Here is a 19,158-nt window from a genome sequence, read left to right as displayed (position 1 = left end):
TAATACACATATGAAATTATAATCATGATCCCAACAATATTCTTACAAGTTGTCTATATCTATATATTTAAAATTCATTATACAGTCAATGCGATTTAGCTTGAAATATATTTAGTATAAATATTTAGAAAGCATTATAGATCAAATTTCTGTTATGGAAATAATTTTAATTCAATGTCGCATTTTTATGACTTGACCACTGTGCATTTGTAGTTTCATATTTCTATAAAAATATAAATTCCGAGTTTATGAAGCGAACTGAAATGAGTAAAATATTTAACTTTTCCTCCTTTTGTTACTAATTGGATTTTATAATTGTTTAATTAAACTTAAATCTTTTACACGTGTAGGAGAAAGCAAACTTCAAAGACATAAGTTAAGTCAGTAAGAAAGCAAGTTATTTAAAATGAGAATTTATATGTAGGATATTAAATAAAAAAATTTGGATTTTAAATTTTATTGAACGATAATGACATGCCACCCTTATTTCTACTAGATAGAAAGATGAGAAGGATTTTCCTCTTACGATCATGCTAATTAATCTTTAAGTCTATTGTGGAGGTAATATAAAGGCTATATAACGGTAATTATATTCTCTAACAATAAATTCAAGATAAATAATATATATTGAAATAAATCAATAAATCATAACTTCTAACAACAAATTCAAGGTGACCTACACCTAACAACAAAGTTGCGAGTAAATCCTAAAATTACATTCTCTGTATTTAAAAATTTCATATCTGATTTTAAAGTTAATGCATTCAACTTTTTTTTGTGAATTTCAAAAAAAAACTCGTACGCCTTTTTCAATTTATAATTATTTTCATTTTGTTTAAAATTTTGTCAATTCTATATTTATTTTTAATAAATCATGAAAAATATTTTTTCTTCGTCTTTTTTGACCATTTAAATTTTATAGGTTATAAAATTTTCTAGCATGAGAACATGTAGCAAATAATTGCCGATGACATAAACAGACATTTTCCAAAACCAGCCCATATATGATCAGTGTTTGGACTAATGATTATTTGATTTTCATCTCAAATCCCAAACAGATATAACGATGCAATTGTTTAAATTTTTTTGGAGCGTCGGTTGATGTAATTACTATGTGAGGAGCATTGCATATTTTTTTGTAAATTTACTATTTATTATCGTTGATTCAATAAAGTTCTACATAAATTTTCTAATATCTAATCTTGATCGATTATATAATTTGGGTGAACTAAGATGACTTAATAAAATTCTTTGAAAACCAAATTTCAAACGTACCATAGAGAATTTCTTATTCATTTAAAAAATTCTACTTTTTCATTCTTGTTTAATAAATTCTAAAATTTAAATTTAAATATTAATACAGTCTATACAAACTTAATATAAATTTTATAATAATAAAAAGTAGAAATAGGTAAAAGTATATAAATTGAGAAGGAATAAGATACCTACTACGTATATCTTAATAAATTTAAAAAAAAACATCATTTATATTCCTCTCCAGTTATTTAAGATTCACTCGTGTTTACCAGCAGATTATGCTCTCTTACGCTTAATGTTTGTTCTGATTTCAATTAACCAACCCTCGTAGTAAGGAATTACGGAATGCTTGAAAAAAGGAATAGAGATACAAAGATAGAAAACGTGTAGATACATTTTTGTTTGGTATGATTGTGATTTTAATTCTCATTGAGTTCAGTCTTGCTGATGTTCAAATAGTTGAAATAGAGCGGTAAAAAGCATACTTACCTGGCGTAGGGGTTACCGTGATCAAGAAGGCGGTTCCCCCGAAGCGAGGCTTGGCCATTGCACTACGGTTGAGTTGACCTTTGCGATTATTCCTAATGCGAATAACTCGTGCGTGTAATTTTTGATAGTCGGGAATGGCGTTCGCGCCGTCCCGGATAATTAATAAATTTCAGATACTTTTTTTTAGCGAAAGTAATCCGTGTAATAATAGATTTATAAGTGTGTGAAGTTCAACAATTTTATATAGTATAGTCACACAGTGGGTTCCGTGCTATTCAGAGATAGTATCGAATTTCTTTTGATTTTACTATAAATAAATAAAAATCAATATAAAAATAATAAATTTACTTTAAAATAAATAGTATAATAACAAATATTCTTTGATAGTGGTTTTTACAAGATATTTGGAATTGTAGTATATAATAGCGCTTATATAAATAATTAGTATTACTTTTTTGTGATATTTGAAAATCCATTTAATCATTCTACATAAATTTTATTATTATTTTAAAAGATACATTTTTATAGCAATTTATTTAATATCTGAGCAGCATTTCCGCTTGATAAGCGAGATATTCGTGTGCGGTGCTAAGAAATATAGAATATAGGTTATTTGAGATAGCTTAGACCCGAAAGGCCTTACAGCTGCTTCGAGTCAGTAATGAAAATTCGCTTAAATCTAAATTTAAATTAGATTTGAATTTAAATTATTCACTGGTTTCGTAATTGAATTTATTCCTATTAACTAACACATCTCAAAGACACTTACAGATTGTGTGAAATGCAAAATCATACTTCCACATATCTTATTTGCTTGCGCCCTATAATTGCTGGGAATAGAGTTAAGTATATTCATTTAACTTAAATTGAATTGAACTGTTTAGAAACTAGAACCAAGACACATCATTAGGTTTGTCAATAGCCTAAATTTGTTTAGGTTACTATAAGGAACTCTTTCTAGGTATAGCTTAAGTGCACCATTACGCCTTCTGATAATCATAGTTTTTTAGTAATGACTGATCATAGTTAGTCATCATAGTTATATAATGTTTTCTAACAATCGATTTTCCATAGGTTTTATAAAATAAAATTATTTTAAATCTTTACTAAACATAATCTTTTCTTTCTTATCTACAACTAATGTGCTGCTATAATTCTTAATATATGCGGTTTAAAATTGTGGTAACGATTTTTCTATTTATTTAAAGTTACTTATTATTTTAATTACTCATATATATATTAATAATAACAAATTTATAAATATAGAGTTAAATTAATGTATTATATTTTTTTATTGTAAATACTTAGTATATTTCGTTTATTGAATTTATTAAGACTATTCACAAATTCATGTAGTAAACGAAAACTTTCCTGCTGTTTTTGTATTACAATTTGTACGACATTACTTTAAAAGCTTTTAGTTTAAAATTTATGTATATTAAACCACAATTGCACTTATTCCGCGACAGTTTTAATATATTATAGCAGGGGTCGACAGAGAAACATGTGTAATAAAAATTTCTGTGCGAATGGATTTACAAAAATAATGGTATACTGAGAAATATGTACTGCTTAAAATATTTCCTCTCAATTTGTATTATTTTTAAACTATTTAATTATTAATAAATTTAAATCAGATTGTTACCAATTTAACAAAAAATCGAATCGAACGGTTATGCCGTACATACTTTGTGCTGGAATAATGGAGCCTTATTGAAATATTGTAATTATACATATAGATATTGTTTTATAATTATAATTTAATCAACGCACAAGATCTTCTTCACTAAATCTATATCTATATATCACATTCGGATTCCGCAAATTACTATAAAATAACACTAAGCGTCAAGCTTAAAGGGAACGGGTTCGTTATAAAAAAAACTAATAGGAAATCAATTTGAAAAATTTTAAACGACTTTTATATGTTATACTTATTATAAACTTATTTAGTTTTTGTTAACTGAACGAAAATCAATTATATATAATTATGTACAATATTGTGCTTATATATATATACATATATATATAGATTATAAATAGTTTAATTCAAGTCGTACAAGTGCTTGATTCGATTTCCAGCAATTATAGGGCACGAACAAATAAGATACGAGGAAGTATAATTTTGCATCTCACACCATCTATAGATGTCTGTCTTCTTTATTTTCATATTTGAGATGTGTTAGTTAACTGGAATATGTTCAACTATTAAACGAGTGAATGATTTAAACTCAAATCTAATTTAAATTTAGATCTAAGAATGCTGTCATTTTTATTACTGACTCGGAACTAGGGGGTCTAAGCTATCTCAAATAACCTCTATTCTATGTTTCTTAGTATCGGCAGGCGAATATCTGGCTTAGCAAGCGGAAGTACTTTTCAGATATTAAGTTAAATATTAAAACTTGCTATAAAAATGTAACTTTTGAAATAATAAAAATAATTATGTAGAATGATTAAATGGATTTTGTACAACACTCTTCAAATATCACAACAATGTAATAATAATTATCTATACCATATATATGCTAATACATACTAGAATTCCAAATATCTTGTAAAAATCACTATCAAAGAATATTTTCTATTATCCTATTTATTTCAAAGTAAATTTATTATTTTTAAAACCATTTTTATTTATTTATAGTAAAATCAACAGAAATTTGATACTAGCACGGAACCCACTGTGTGACTATACTATATAAAATTGTTAAACTTCATAAACTTATAAACCTATTATTACACTGATTACTTTTATTAAGAAAAGTATTTGAAATTTATTAATTATCCGGGACGGCGCGAACGCCATTCCCGACTATCAAAAATTACACGCACGAGTTATTCGCATTAGGAATAATCGCAAAGGTCAACTCAACCGTAGTGCAATGGCCAAGCCTCGCTTCGGGGGAACCGCCTTCTTGATCACGGTAACCCCTACGCCAGGTAAGTATGCTTTTTACCGCTCCATTCCAACTATTTGAACATCAGCAAGACTGAACTCAATGAGAATTAAAATCACAATCATACCAAACAAAAATGAATCTATACGTTTTCTATCTTTGTATCTCTATGCCTTTTTTCAAGCATTGCTTACTACGAGGGTTGGTTAATTGAAATCAGAACAAACATTGAGCGTACTAGAGCATAATCTGCTGGTAAACACGAGTGAATCTTAAATAACTGGCGAGGAATATAAATGATGATTTTTTTTAAACTTATTAAAATATACGTAGTAGGTAACTTATTCCTTCTCAATTTATATACATTTACCTATTTATACTTTTTATTATTATAAAATTTATATTAAGTTTGTATAGACTGTATTAATATTTAAATTTAAATTTTAGAATTTATTAAAGAAGACTGACAATGCAGAAATAAAAGCATTGTGTAAAATATTATACTGTTGTTCCTGAGAATATTTAGATACAAAACCCTAATCGTTTAATAACATGAATAAATGAATGAAATGAAATTACGTTCAAAATAGCAAGTTATCGAACAACATAACGCATATTTGGCTTAAATCGAATCATTCTATGGCAAATAAACCTTAAATTTTGTGCAAAAATAATGGATTTATTTTTACTACACCTATTATATTGACCATAGAAAGCAAAATTTAAGAAAGAAAGAACTATCTTTAAAGATCGTGGCCTAAGCATTTGATCTATAAATAGGAAATTATATAACATTATCTAGCTACAATAGCTAGAAATGGCAAAAACGAACCAAATTAATTTCTGTAATACTGGACTACAGTAAGACTCATCAACTGCAGCGAAATAGTCTAGTTTTATGCTGTATCGGGCATAAGTAGTTGAATCTATATTAAGTTCTTACCTTTGACTAAGCATATTAAAATGTTTTCAATGATACAATACATATATAACAATATATTTAGGTGATAACTTATACAAAAATATTTTGTACTTCTTCTGAAGATATACTTAATTTAATATTTTTAATCATATTGTTTAAAATCAAAAATTACTATTAAATTCAAAGATGCTTCATTATTAAATTATTATTGTTTAATTTCAGTTTAATCTTTAAGTTCGAAAACTATTGATTTTAATTTCAATTTCTTTAGGTTCATTTAATTTTTATTTAAAATTTAAATGTGTGTTTAAGTATTAAATTGATTGGAAGAAAATCTTATTAATACTCATTAATCCAAATTTATAATTGCGCTTCATTTCTATTTCAATGTTTATTTTTGGCATTAGTTATCTTCATTAAGAACGTAAAGTACTGTACCTATTTATATTTTTTATGTTTTAATGTATTTTTCTATTCACCTGATTCCTTGTAAATCCTCTTCATCTTTAAATAAATAGCAATGTAATCTATTTAATTAAAAACTCCCACGTGTGCCCATAAAAATAGAATAATAACTTTTTTATATTCTGGATAAATACAATTCATACTTAAAGTATAGGATTTGAAATAAAAAAAAAACATTACTGTTTCAGTGTCCCTGTAGAGCAATAAATGTGGGAACATTACTTACATCAAAACATATACCATAAATACTTTTTGGAAAATTGTGATAACTTAAGTAACAGAATTTCTTTTATACAAAATATATAACTATCAATAAGAGATGACAACAATAATTCTCATATTTTATTTTAATAGTTATAAATTAATATATTACAAATAAGAAATAGTAACAGTAAGTAAAACCTGTGTCGTTTTGTCTAGATGACAACTCTAGGTGCTGTACTTTAAACTTATTTTATATACTAATTCTAAGCGTAAATAAGGAAATAATATTTTATTAAATTAATAAAAATATTTAAAGCAAATTCAGTGAGTTAAAAATAAGTTTTGTTATGATTACAAATTGTTTAAAAACCAATTTAATGAAAATTTACATCAACTGCCAACGACAAACTTTCCCTCCGTCCTATTTGGTGAGTAAAATATGTTAATTAAGTTATTAAATTTAGATTAAAACTTTAAAATGCCTACAGTCCCAAATGAATATATAATTTTGTCACGTTTACTTAATTTCAATAAAAAATTGTTACTTTGTAACTTTAAAAGTTTTGCAGTTGGTGAGAGTTTTACATAAATTACTTACTGTAAAAAGGAATTTAATTGAGTGGAAAAATTTAACTTAGAGTTAAATTAGCAGTGTTTAGTTTAAATTGAAATAGATTGAAAATATTAAATTTGTATAAATAACAAATTCTAACTGCATGTCTTTTTAAGCTGAAACTGAAAGACTTATTAAATTGAAATTGAACGGTGTGACACAATTGTTTTACAAGATATTAGATTCATCTAAGTTGATGTTTTGATGACCTTAGAGTGAAATTATCTATCTAGCTACCTATATTACTAGCAAAAAGTTTGGTAAAAAAACCATGAAAATGTTAACAAATCTTTATTGCCTGATTCTAGTAGAGATTTTAATACAAATTAGCTTAAATAAGCAAGTTAAAAAAGAAATGTGTAACAAAATGTGTGGTATTTCTTTAAGTAAAAGCAGGTCATTAATCAAAGCGTGATTTCTTATATAAAACCCTGTCAAGAGTAACGTTTTACGCATTTTAATGCTGTAATAATATATTTTAGTGTATTCACGTACATATGTATAATACCAACCATATTATAAAAAATTTGTTTGCATTTTGAAACATGACACAGGCATTTTTTTTTTTCAGTAAAACCAAAACAGACTGAAAACGTTGAAAGCAAAAAAAACTTTTTTTCAACATCTTCTAACTTTTAGAGAATGATATGCCCACGTTTAGCAGAAATTCGGAAATTTAATCTGGTATGACAGCTTCGCTAAAATTGATTATTTATGACAGCAGTGCTTCTGAAGCACCACTCAACGTTTATTTCATTACAGCGCTCATTTGAATTAACGTGGTTTAATTAAATTAAAGTGTTTTTCATTTATTAAATTTCAGGTTTAGTTGAAAATAGTGCAAAAATAGATTAAAGTAAAAAAAAGCTTTAGCAAATGTGAATTGCAGTAAATAATGAGGATAACAATGACTAATCATGGGAGTAAATGAAATTTATTTTAAAAAACTTATCTAACTATACCAAACACTCTTTGTACCATGGCTTATATATTCATGGATAATAAGCATTTGAAAGGTGATTTGAAAAGTGTTTATAACTACACAAGAAAATAGCGACAACGTTATAACTACATATAGACAGCTATATTATAAATTTAAATAAAATAGGTGTGTCATTAAAATCGATGAAATCATTCACTAAAACCCATCAAGTTAGGGTTATAAGCTAAAACCTGAAACAGTGATCGCCAAAAACTAAGATGGATGGATGAAGTTGAGTAAGATACAGTTTGGTTACGAGTAAGATGTTATAGAATACAAGCTTTGTCATAAGTAGAGGCGAACTAAACACAACGGTTCGTCTGCCTAGAAACCAGATAAAGAATTACCATTGCTAATAGAGGATAAATTCTAACTACACATCTTTTTAAGTTGGAACTGAAAAATTTTATTTACACGATATGACAAAATAGTTTCAGAAGATACTAAATTCATCTTAATTGATGTTTTGATAACCTTACAGTAATATTATCTATTGTAAACTTTACGTACAAAAAATTTGGTAAGCAAAACCTATGGAAATGTTAACAAATCTTTATTGCCTGAATTTAGTAGCGATTTTAATACTAATTAACTTAAATAAACAATTCAAAAACTTAGCAGTAAGGACTCAGTAAGCTATTACTTTCTTTAGAGCTTTCTCTCGATCGACAAAACTTACGCGATAATAATTGCTCATCAATATATATTACAAAAGCATGGAAGATATCACAGTAAGATAATGCAGTACAGGGAGTTTTTAAGAGAAAAGTTCTTCATACTATTTTTAGTACTTTACCACATCCAAATTCGTAAAATTTTTAATTAGCGATGACTATTATATTTTAACTAACCACGACATGTAGGAGTTTTGTCAAGATATTGACACTACTCAGCGAATTAACATCCAGTATCCTTACTGGCAGGGTCGTGTCAAAAGTGAACATTTTATAAAACTTTAAATTTCACGAGTTTAGAAGTTCGACTTGTACTTTAAATTTCACCAAATTGCACTACTCTATTTTTTGTTCTTTATTACTAATCACTACGTTTACGCGAGTCTTAAAATCACTTTTAAAACTGATTTTAAAATTTGTTCTTAGAGCGTTTACGCACAAGAATTAAAAGCACTTTTAAAGTAACTGTCAATCAATCAGCTGTTTAACAGCAAACATAAGTTTTGATTTTAAGCATTTTAAAAATGAATATGGTAAAACTACAAATTGTTTTACTTTTATTGCAAAAAAAAGATATTATAACCAAAATTGTAGAAAATAATAATAAAGCAACAATGGAGATTTTAAAAAAATCCCGTAGAACATTTACAAAATTACGAGAAATGCGATTCCAGCTCTTTAATAAAATGGCAATATGTTCCGCTAATGAGGCTTTAATCAATGTAAGTGGTTTTATTAAGTTTTTCATAAAATATTTAGAATGCATTTTTGTTTTTAGCTTTCACCACGAATTAGAACTTTTAGCAAAAGGAAGAGAAGTTCGGAGTGATGGGATGTTGAAGTTCTGCAGTTCTATGACGATGAACAATGGATTGCTGATTTTCGAATGAATCGACAAATATTTTTCAGGCTTGTAGATTTTGTTGAAGGGTTGTCTGTTGAAAAGAAAATAGCTATTGCAGTTTACAAACTTGCCTCTTGTGCTGAATACTGTGTAACTGCAAAGGGATTTGGAGTATCAAAAAGTACTGTTTGCTTATGTGTTCACAGTTTCTGTAAAGTTTTAATTGAAAATCAAGTCGGCAAAATATTATCCTGGCCAAATGCATCAGAATGTGAACGCATAGCCTCGAGATTTGAACAAAAATTTAAACTGCCAAATATTACTGATGTTATAGACGGCACTCATGTGCCAATTAAACCCCCACAAGACGGTGCTGCAGACTTTCGTAACAGAAAGGGTTATAGTTCCATTGCAGTGCAAGCTATTGTGGATGATCAATATTTATTTAAAAATATCACAGCACAAAATCCTGGCTGTGCACACGATGCATCAGTGCTTAGGGGCAGTTCTCTACACAAAAACCATAATACATTAATTCCTGAAAGCCATAGGGAAATCGACGGAATTTACAACGCCTCAAATGAAGCTATGCTTTTTAAACTTCCTTATTATATTATTGGTGATGCAGCTTATCCGCTTTGTAACTGGATTATGAAAAATTATAGGGACGAGTTAACTGTTGAAGAGACATCCTTCAACTTATATTTGAATCAAGCACGAATTGTTGTGGAGCAAGCATTTGGTCGCTTGAAAGGAAGATGGAGAATACTTTATAAGAAGAGCGACCTGGATGTTTACAATATGCCGCATGTGATAATAGCGTGCGGAATTCTTCACAATTTTGTGGAGATATCTAAACAACGTTATAATTCCTCATGGGATGTAGAAAGAATCCACGGTGAAAGTGAATATCCTTAACCTGAACAGATGTACAATCGACAAAATTCGTCGTCCGGACATCTTATGCGAGATCATATATGCGCGTACTTGGCGAGAAAATTTCCACTTCTGCATAGAAGCAATTAAAAAAATAATGTAGAAAAAACCAATTTTTAATTAATTAATTTATACGTTTATTTATAACTAACAATATAATATATTAATATAATATATTTATAACAATTTAAGCTTAATAACAAATTTAAATAATTGAAAATAATAAATTTAATATTAAATTGAAATATTTTTTCAAATAGAGAATAAAAAATAAAAAGATTTTCAAATAGAGAATAAAAAATAACAATTTAATTATTTGTTTTTCTGCAAATATTTTAATTAAGCATTCTTTCTCCTCTTTCATCCAATTTTTTCTTTTTATTTTCCTTTTCTCCATATTTTTAGTTAGTGTTATTTGTAATAAAATTCAAATTATTTGCACCTATTCACTGTTAACAGCTGACAATTCAAACCTTAAACTGCTTTTAAGGTGTTTACGCAAAGCGTAAAAGTGACATTTCTTACTAAAAGTGATGTTAAACTACTTTTAGTAAGCTAAAAGTGCTTTTAAGCAAAATTCAATTTAGGGTGTTTACGCGATCTTAAAATCGATTTTAAGAGCCTTAAAACAACTTTTAAGGCTCGCGTAAACGTAGTGAATGATGGCTTCATTATTTCACTATTAGGAGTATGCAATGCAAATTGGTATCGTTTCTATATTTTTCTAAAAATAACGTTTTTCAAAATATCAACATTAGCCAATTTTTTTTGCGTATTATTTAAAAATTACGCATTAGAAATCCTATTTTTATACATTAATCGTAATGCTTTTTAAAATTCTGTAAATATTATACATTTTTGTTCCATTTATATAATATTTTTAACAAACAATAAATTTTTTAATATATATTTATATATAATAACACAGGTTTTCATGATAACGTTTCCAGCTGATGCTCATCAATATAATAAAAAAAATTAACTATTGTCAAAAATTAAACCCGAAACGATAATGTAAACGTTTGACGTTTGGAAAAACTTGCAAATAGTAGTAGATTAGTAAAATATTTTTTATTGGCAACACCTAATCTATTTATATTTTGTTTTAATCAAAACGCGATAATAACAAAACTATAACGTTGATGTTAGAAATGGCTACGAACTCGACTATGGGAATGAATTTTGGGCAAGCGGATGTAAGTTGTTTTAGCATATTAATAAATTACATATATAAATTATTTGAATTTAGTTTGACGAAGATGAATTAGGTGGAGAACAGTTTCTTGCAACAAGCCACGGTCGTAAGCGACTTTTTGATAAAGAACTGCGCTGCATGATGTATGGATTTGGAGATGATAAAAATCCATACACTGAAAGTGTAGATTTAGTAGAAGATTTAGTAATTGAATTTATAACTGAAAAAACGCATCGTGCAATGGATATCGGACGCACTAGAAGAGTACGGATAGAGGACATCATATTTTTATATCGTAAAGATTTGCGTAAATATGCTCGTGTCAAGGATCTTCTAACAATGAATGAAGAATTCAAGAAAGCAAGAAAAGCCTTTGATGAAATTAAATATGTTGACGCTGATGTAAAGTTAAAGTAATGAATATATAAGATAAATAAAAAAATTTAACTTTTCAAATAATGTGTATATATTTGCATATCTGCTTTTAGATAATATGTTTAAATAAATTAGTCATATGTTTGTAAAAGGAATTCAATTATTCGTATATTAATTAAATACAAAGAACTGTACAAAAAATGCAAATAAAAGCAACAAATAAAAGCTCAGGACTTCTTCTAGTGTATCAACGAATCATTTTGTTGATTTATTTTTTTTCTATTTCAAATCGAATAGTTGACAGATTCTCTTTGCTGTTGCGTTGTTACCCATATGTTAAATATATCCCGCTAGAATATTATTGTGATTCTCGTAGCTTCCATCAATGGTCTTCATTTGAAGAAACTAATTAAATCCATACTATTTTGAATTCATTATTTCTACTCTAGATTCTGCTGACCTTAGCAAGTCCATTTGCTCTCTCATTTTTATTCACATTGCTCTGTCTAGCATTTCAGACACTTGAAATTGTTTTCGGTCTCCACTGTACCATTCGAGCTTTTAAATTTATGTATACTGCTGGCTCCAGTGTCTGACTATGGCGTCTTTAGACAATATATATTTCTAGAATGGTTTGTAAGGACACTATTACTTTTATGGTCGCATGACTCCAAATACCTATGTGCAAAGATCCATTGTTATTTGAGTAACGAATACTTTAAACAAACATACTACTAATAAAAGATAGTACGATATGTGGCACTTAAGTTAAGTTCATAGGACAAAAAACTTTGTTATAAGCTCTCACCAAATTTGTTATTGAGTATTAGTATTTAGTGTTATTAGTTGGAATATAGACAATAGAATAAGAAATAGATGACGTAGATATAGTTTTAGTTATATTAATTTATGTTAGATCGTGATTCTGATGATGACTCTAAAGGAGAGGCGATATTAATGTTGAATTTTATTTTGAGTTATTTAACAAAATGTGACCTATAGGCGGATAAAAAATATATATAAACCATTTCAAAAAAAAACGGGTCGATACATAAATTCAAAATTTTATAGTATTATTTCGCTAATACAAATTTTTGTTTTATGTTTTTCACTAATTTCATGGAAACAGTCCTGATCTAAAAGCCTTTAATTAATTAATTCACAAATAAACTTGTATAAAGAGTATTCAAGCATCGATACTTTTTTTATTTTAAACAATATAAAATGCTCCAAAATTTGTAAGATATAATATCAGCATAAAAAAGGGCTAATTTAAAAAGAAATGATTAATAGAAAGCATCAAAAAATTGTGCAATTCATCATTAACGATACAAATATAAGTCGCTCGAGTCGCTCGCGTAAGTCCTAACACAATTGGCAAATTACAACAATAAATATTAGTGATTTATATGAAGAAATTAAGGCAGCGGATATGAACGGCTCACTGTAGTTCAAAAATACATCAGAATGTGTCGGAAGCCATCAATGACAAAGCAAATATTGCTAAATAAAATGTGTAAATCGTAACGACTCCCACAGTTTAAGCGGAAATTATATTATCACAAATTTATTAAAGAACATAAGGATATAAAAATTCCTTATCAGTATATAAATATAGATTTCTCTTTTGTTTAATAAATTTGAGTAAATAAGTTATGCAAAATAATTCATTTAAGCTTTGTAATAAAATATCGTTTTGTATTTACATTTAAAAATAAAATAACATTGTAAACTCATCTGTAAAAATAAATTTTAACTTTAAATTCAATTCGAATTCAATTAAAAGTTATTCAAAACTTTTCAAACTTATTGCTGCATATTAAACTCGAATTTGTTATTTGAACCAAAGGAAGCAAATAATAAAAGATACTAAATTACACAATAGATTAAAATAATTGCAAGAATTGCATTGCATTTTAAGTTCAAATTACAATATTTAATTATTTTCCATATTCTTGGCAGTATCAAATTACAATCTTTAGCTAACTACTTCATTCTTAGAATTACATGCTAAATACACAACATTGGTGAACAAATATATATATATATATGAATAAACAAATAACAATGTTTTGTATGTCAGTATTTGAAATCTCCCGCGTATAAGCTTTGAAAACAATTTCATTGAAATTTTCGTATATGATGATGTTAATACTTCGGCAGCAGATATTTTCAGCTGCGTCTCAAAAGTGTGGTTAAAAGTTTGTTTTGATGGAAGGTAAATACTTTTCTTTTTTATTGTTTAAAACAAAAAAAAACCAACCACTTTTAAGTTTTCACACCATATTTTTTAAATTGAATTTGAGTAAAGTAACATTTTGATTTTTGATACCTTTTCGCACAATATACGTGCGTTTCGTTTATTTTATTTAAGCTCTTAACAAATCAATATAAACTTAAAGTTATGCATAATACTCGTATAATTTTTAATATAAAGTAGATTCAAAAAATTAAATTCAGTATTCAGTATTAGTAAAATTACTGTTTTTTCACTTACAAAGTTTAAAAATAAAACTATATTTTCAGAGAAATTCATCAAACTGGAAAAAGTAAAACTCATTGCGGTAAACCACATACCAACATATATACAAGTATTTTCACAATGAAGTGGATATTGTTAATAAATGGAATACCCAAAAGTAGTATACATATGTATGTTAAAATTAAGAAAAATTGTTCAGATTGTAAAATTCTTTAATTGAAATATTTCTTATTGATTAACCTTCAACAACACAACGTATGAAAATCCATCAATTGATATTATTGATTCCAACAATAAAAGGATGCAGTTGAAATAATGATTAAGCTTTTATTCCATACTTTTTCCTTACTGAATTAAAATTTTAAGTAATTATTCAGTAAAATTATCAGTGAAAATAAAAATATATTCTCAGACATTTTTTTATTTAGCAAATAATACAAATTAAACTATATAGGTATAATTAATTTAAAATACAGCTGAAGGTTTTAATGTCATTCATGTAAATAATGTCTTATTTCGTAATATATTGCCATGTAAGTTTTACAATTACAGTAGAAACTCACAAATTAGATCCATTTGTTTTTTCGGGTAGTTCGAATTTCCGAAAAGTTCTAATTTCTCTACTTTTTTTAATTTCTATAAAAAATAATTAAAAAAATAAAACTCTACATAAAAATTTTATTTTACAGTTGAAATCAATACTTATGAAGTATTATTGTATAATATATTGAGTAATGTTTATTTATGCTTTAGGCTTAATCAAATTTTTAACAATATTATCACTACGGAGAGTTGAAAGATTGATCTCGTGATCAGTAGGCAACGAGTCAATCTTTTTGCACCAATTTATTAAGATATTAACGCTTTCAATTGCTTCAGAATGGGACATCTTCAATGTTATTTGAAGTATCATTTCGATATTGAACTCATATTCAGATCCGACTTGAACTTGCATTTCAACCTTTTTTTTTGTTTTTCTTTAAAACAAGGTACGAACTATAACACTTATTTATTTATGCGAAAATTAAAAAAAAAACAGAAACGAGAATTCACCCAAAAATTAGAACCAAAATTTATAATTTAAGAGCTTTTAGTGCATACAATGTATTCAAATTCGTAATTCAAATGTATTTGAATTCGTGAGTGTTCTGATTTGTGAGCTTCTACTGTATATTGCATTAATAGTTATTTAAAATATTAAAATTATTTAATATATACAGTACTGTGCTTAAAATCGTTTAAAATAATGTACTTCAACCTTAATACGCTTGGGGATTTTGAATTGGTAGAAATAATGTATGGAGAGCACAGAATAATTAAAATAATCTGTAGTTTAAATAATATTTTAAACACCTAGGCGGTGTTTTGAAAAAGTAGTGTCAGTAGAAAACCTTTACTAACAAACCTAAGTAGTAAACATCAGTTAGCTTCGTGCAGTATGGTGACGGAAAAGTGATAGTTTGGGGAGGTATTTCCCAAAATAATCACATAGAATTACATATTGCGACGCCATCAATATACTCTAATTAATACGTCGATATTCGTAATATATGTGTTATTACAGCGAACCATTATAAATAATGCTTAATGGTCAAAAATAAAAAAAAAACACTAATAAAACCAACGTATTTTGCCTGAACTTAACAAAAACTATTTTGACTATCTTCTTCGTGATTCAGTATATAGCCCAAAGCTATGCATTGACCTAAAGCAAATAAGCCACCTATTTCGCGATGTATCCAACAAGTCGTTAACCATCCACACATTCATCTTTTCGACATATAGAATTGAGTACAAATCATATGTGGTTATCATATCTTCTACTGAGTTTAGATACATTCGCCTACAATTATCTACTTTTTTCCCAAATACTTGCTTCCATTTACATCACTATGCCTTCCGTTATCTCAATTTCTATCTACATTCTTTTCACAACCTCATTTTAGCTCCTCTCGCTTCTCTCTACTAAAACTCTTGAGCTATAATTCAATTACCTTTTATTTCCTACCTGTTATAATTCCCAAATGCTTCAGGAGTGTTGTGTTAACAATATTACTTACATACATTACTTTCAAATTGCAAATTTGAAATTTGTCATGAGTCAACAAAATTTCTGAACCAAAATTTTGTGTTTGCACATCACATTATATGATTTCAATCCCATTTTAATTAAAATTTTAATTACTTAGCTTTAAATTTTCGTAAAATTAAAATAAAATTAAAATATGTGTGAACAAAATTATAAATAAAAATTAAAATTTTTTGTGTACCTTTAAATATATGTATGCTTTAACACTGATGATATTACAATAAAAAAATGTATATTCTATTAATTACGACCGCTGATCTATGTTATACTGATATCCTGCTATAATATCCTTATTCCATAAATGTCAAGTACCACTGGCAAACATAATTTTGTGGCTTTATATGTTTATGTGTGGCTAGAAGCTCATGCCTAAAGTTTGGTACTAAATTATTAAAATTGTTATGTTTGCATTGGCAAGCTTGCGTTCTGGTGTCAAGTACTCGAAAAATTATAAACATATGCCATAATAAATATCACTACTACATGACATAATCATTGATTTATGCTTAACTTTTGGATAATTCAATGATTTCAATATTTTAAGAAAAAATTTTTTTATAATATTTAAAACAAAAAAGCTTTCGCTTCAAAAAAAGTATAACGAGGAATGTTACTGCACAAAATGCACATACTAATATATATGAGTAATTTAAGGATTAATATTTTATATTGTCGTTTAAATTCATTGATATTCAATTCTCACTACATGGATTTATTAAAAGTTCTTGATATTCAGATGTCTGAGTTGGTGAATCAGCACTCTATTTTATCTGTGGACAGTTTTAAGTCACACTAAGAATAACAGAATACGGGGTTTTATAATATGATGGATCTGATGTCTTTGTATCTGCCTGTGTTTATCAAATTTCGCTGTATTTTTAGGATGCTGAGTGTTGGATTATTGTGACTGTCAATTTAATTGAACAGTTTCAGAGCACGATCTTTAATGTTTTTTCGACTGAATCGACTCTCAGATCTCTGTGGATATCCGCTCCTCTTACGTACCATGGGGCGTTAACCAGTTTTCTTAAGGCAATATTTTGCCCTCTTTGAAGAATTTTTAAAGTTGAGTTTGGCGCTTGGCAAAACGCAATACCGCCATTGAGTATTCCTGGTTTAATAATCTGCTTAAATATGCTAACTCTATTCTTTATGTTGAGCTTTTTACTGCTGATGAGCGGGTGAAGGGAGTGTAATATTCGGGCAGCTTGAGCTCGTTTGGACTTGAAATGTGCTTTCCAGGAGTACTTGTTATCAAAGGTTATGCCTAGGTATTTGAGAGTATCAGCCCATTCTATTTCTTGTTCTTCTACCTTTAATTTTCTGGGTGCTTGGCGGCACCCAAGAAATAAATCGTTAGTAATATTCAAATAATTTGATACTCCACCTAACTCCACATATATTCCATTTCAAATCAACTAGTAAAAATAGTTCGAACTATTTGGATATTTGTTTTACATAAAATTGATCGAATACTTTAAAAATCCTGCTCGAGTTATTTCTTCACATACTAATATGCGGACTATTTAAAAAATTCGAAATGTACGGTTAAATAGATGGACGGAACTACTTTAACTAGAAACGTCTTTTTTTCGTTATATACTATTTACAAGCACTTAATATTTCTTAATCATTTACATAACAAATGTGTAGTTCACGCAAATATAACTCTATTTAGTTATAATTATTAGAAAATAAAATATTTAAGCAATTGTTTTTATATTAAAATTATTAATGTATTAAAATATGAATTAAAGTGTTTTTGTTAATTGCACCTAATAATAGTAACATCGCTCACTTAAAAGGAATTAAAGACTTTTTAAGTTAATATGTGCAGAACAAGAAACTGAATTTAAACATTTTAATTCGACTAAAAATTCAAAAGAAATGACCTCTGAATTAAAAAAAGTTACTTCCCAAGAAATACGTAGAGCGTGAACATTTTAATTAAAATAGTATAAAAGATAGATAATTTAAAATTATTTAAGACCAACCTCAAATTTTTCATTTAATTGCAATTCTTGACAAACTCAAGGGACTTAATTTTACAATGCTAGTTTAACTTTGCAGACAAACTCATTTCAACTTATTTTAAAACAAATAATTTATGATGTGCAATTATCAAGCAGAAGTAAGAATTAATTAATCGTGAATATCGAGAATTCCGCTCAAAAGTATAAAATTTTAGAAAAATATATCTTTAATGGAAATATACCACACAAATTAGGAAACTTTATTATGAAAGCACAAAGAGCTCAATGTTGAAACTGAAATATTTATTTTATACATACATGTATTTAATATTCTAATATCCTAATATAATAATAATATCCTTTTTAGTAAACCACAACCACAATTAAGTTTTTAAAGTTAAATAATTGCAAAAAAAATATTACTGTATATAAAATGTGAGAAATAATTGAATTAATTAATTAATTAATTTAAGCACTACTCATAGAAAATGTGAGAAAAAGATTACAATCAAAAAGTTCAAATTTTATTTAGTTGTAGTAGTTTCAAAAAAAAACAAAAGTTGCACAAAATAATAACTGAAGTACTCAGACTACAAGACAAAATCAGTACACAAAACCTACTATTTAATTTGATTTAACGGCACGAAAAACAGAAATGCATTGCTTTACGATATTATACAAAACATTACTTCTACTGAAATCCAAATATCCACATTTAGCATCCCAAACTGTTAAAGTTAAAATTGAACTGTTAAAAA

General features: G+C 27.2%; 2 protein-coding genes and 2 non-coding genes across 4 annotated transcripts; 3 read left to right on the top strand and 1 right to left on the bottom strand.

Annotated features, from left to right (window-relative positions):
* Positions 1 to 1,738: 1,738 nt before the first annotated feature.
* On the top strand, positions 1,739 to 1,902 carry LOC119673580. The gene has a single exon (XR_005252098.1). It is a non-coding gene; the product is annotated as a U1 spliceosomal RNA (small nuclear RNA).
* Positions 1,903 to 4,533: 2,631 nt separating this feature from the next.
* LOC119673569 lies at positions 4,534 to 4,697 on the bottom strand. Its single transcript, XR_005252087.1, has one exon. It is a non-coding gene; the product is annotated as a U1 spliceosomal RNA (small nuclear RNA).
* A 4,451-nt stretch (positions 4,698 to 9,148) lies between these two features.
* Positions 9,149 to 10,268, top strand: LOC119681351 (protein ANTAGONIST OF LIKE HETEROCHROMATIN PROTEIN 1-like). The gene is made up of 2 exons (XM_038094521.1): positions 9,149 to 9,228; positions 9,285 to 10,268. The coding sequence occupies exon 2, from the start codon at positions 9,393 to 9,395 to the stop codon at positions 10,266 to 10,268; it is 876 nt and encodes a 291-aa protein (XP_037950449.1). The 5' UTR covers positions 9,149 to 9,228; positions 9,285 to 9,392.
* Positions 10,269 to 11,312: 1,044 nt separating this feature from the next.
* Positions 11,313 to 11,904, top strand: LOC119668329 (transcription initiation factor TFIID subunit 13-like). Its single transcript, XM_038077799.1, has 2 exons — positions 11,313 to 11,482; positions 11,536 to 11,904. Exons 1-2 carry the CDS (start codon positions 11,429 to 11,431, stop codon positions 11,896 to 11,898), a joined length of 417 nt encoding a protein of 138 aa, XP_037933727.1. The 5' UTR covers positions 11,313 to 11,428; the 3' UTR covers positions 11,899 to 11,904.
* The last annotated feature ends 7,254 nt before the right edge of the window (positions 11,905 to 19,158 follow it).

This window comes from Teleopsis dalmanni, chromosome 1 (genome assembly GCF_002237135.1).
Source record: "Teleopsis dalmanni isolate 2A chromosome 1, ASM223713v2, whole genome shotgun sequence".
Classification (NCBI taxonomy): Eukaryota; Metazoa; Arthropoda; class Insecta; order Diptera; family Diopsidae; genus Teleopsis; species Teleopsis dalmanni.
Note: the sequence above shows the minus strand (reverse complement) of the source record. Positions and strands in the feature narration are given on the sequence as shown.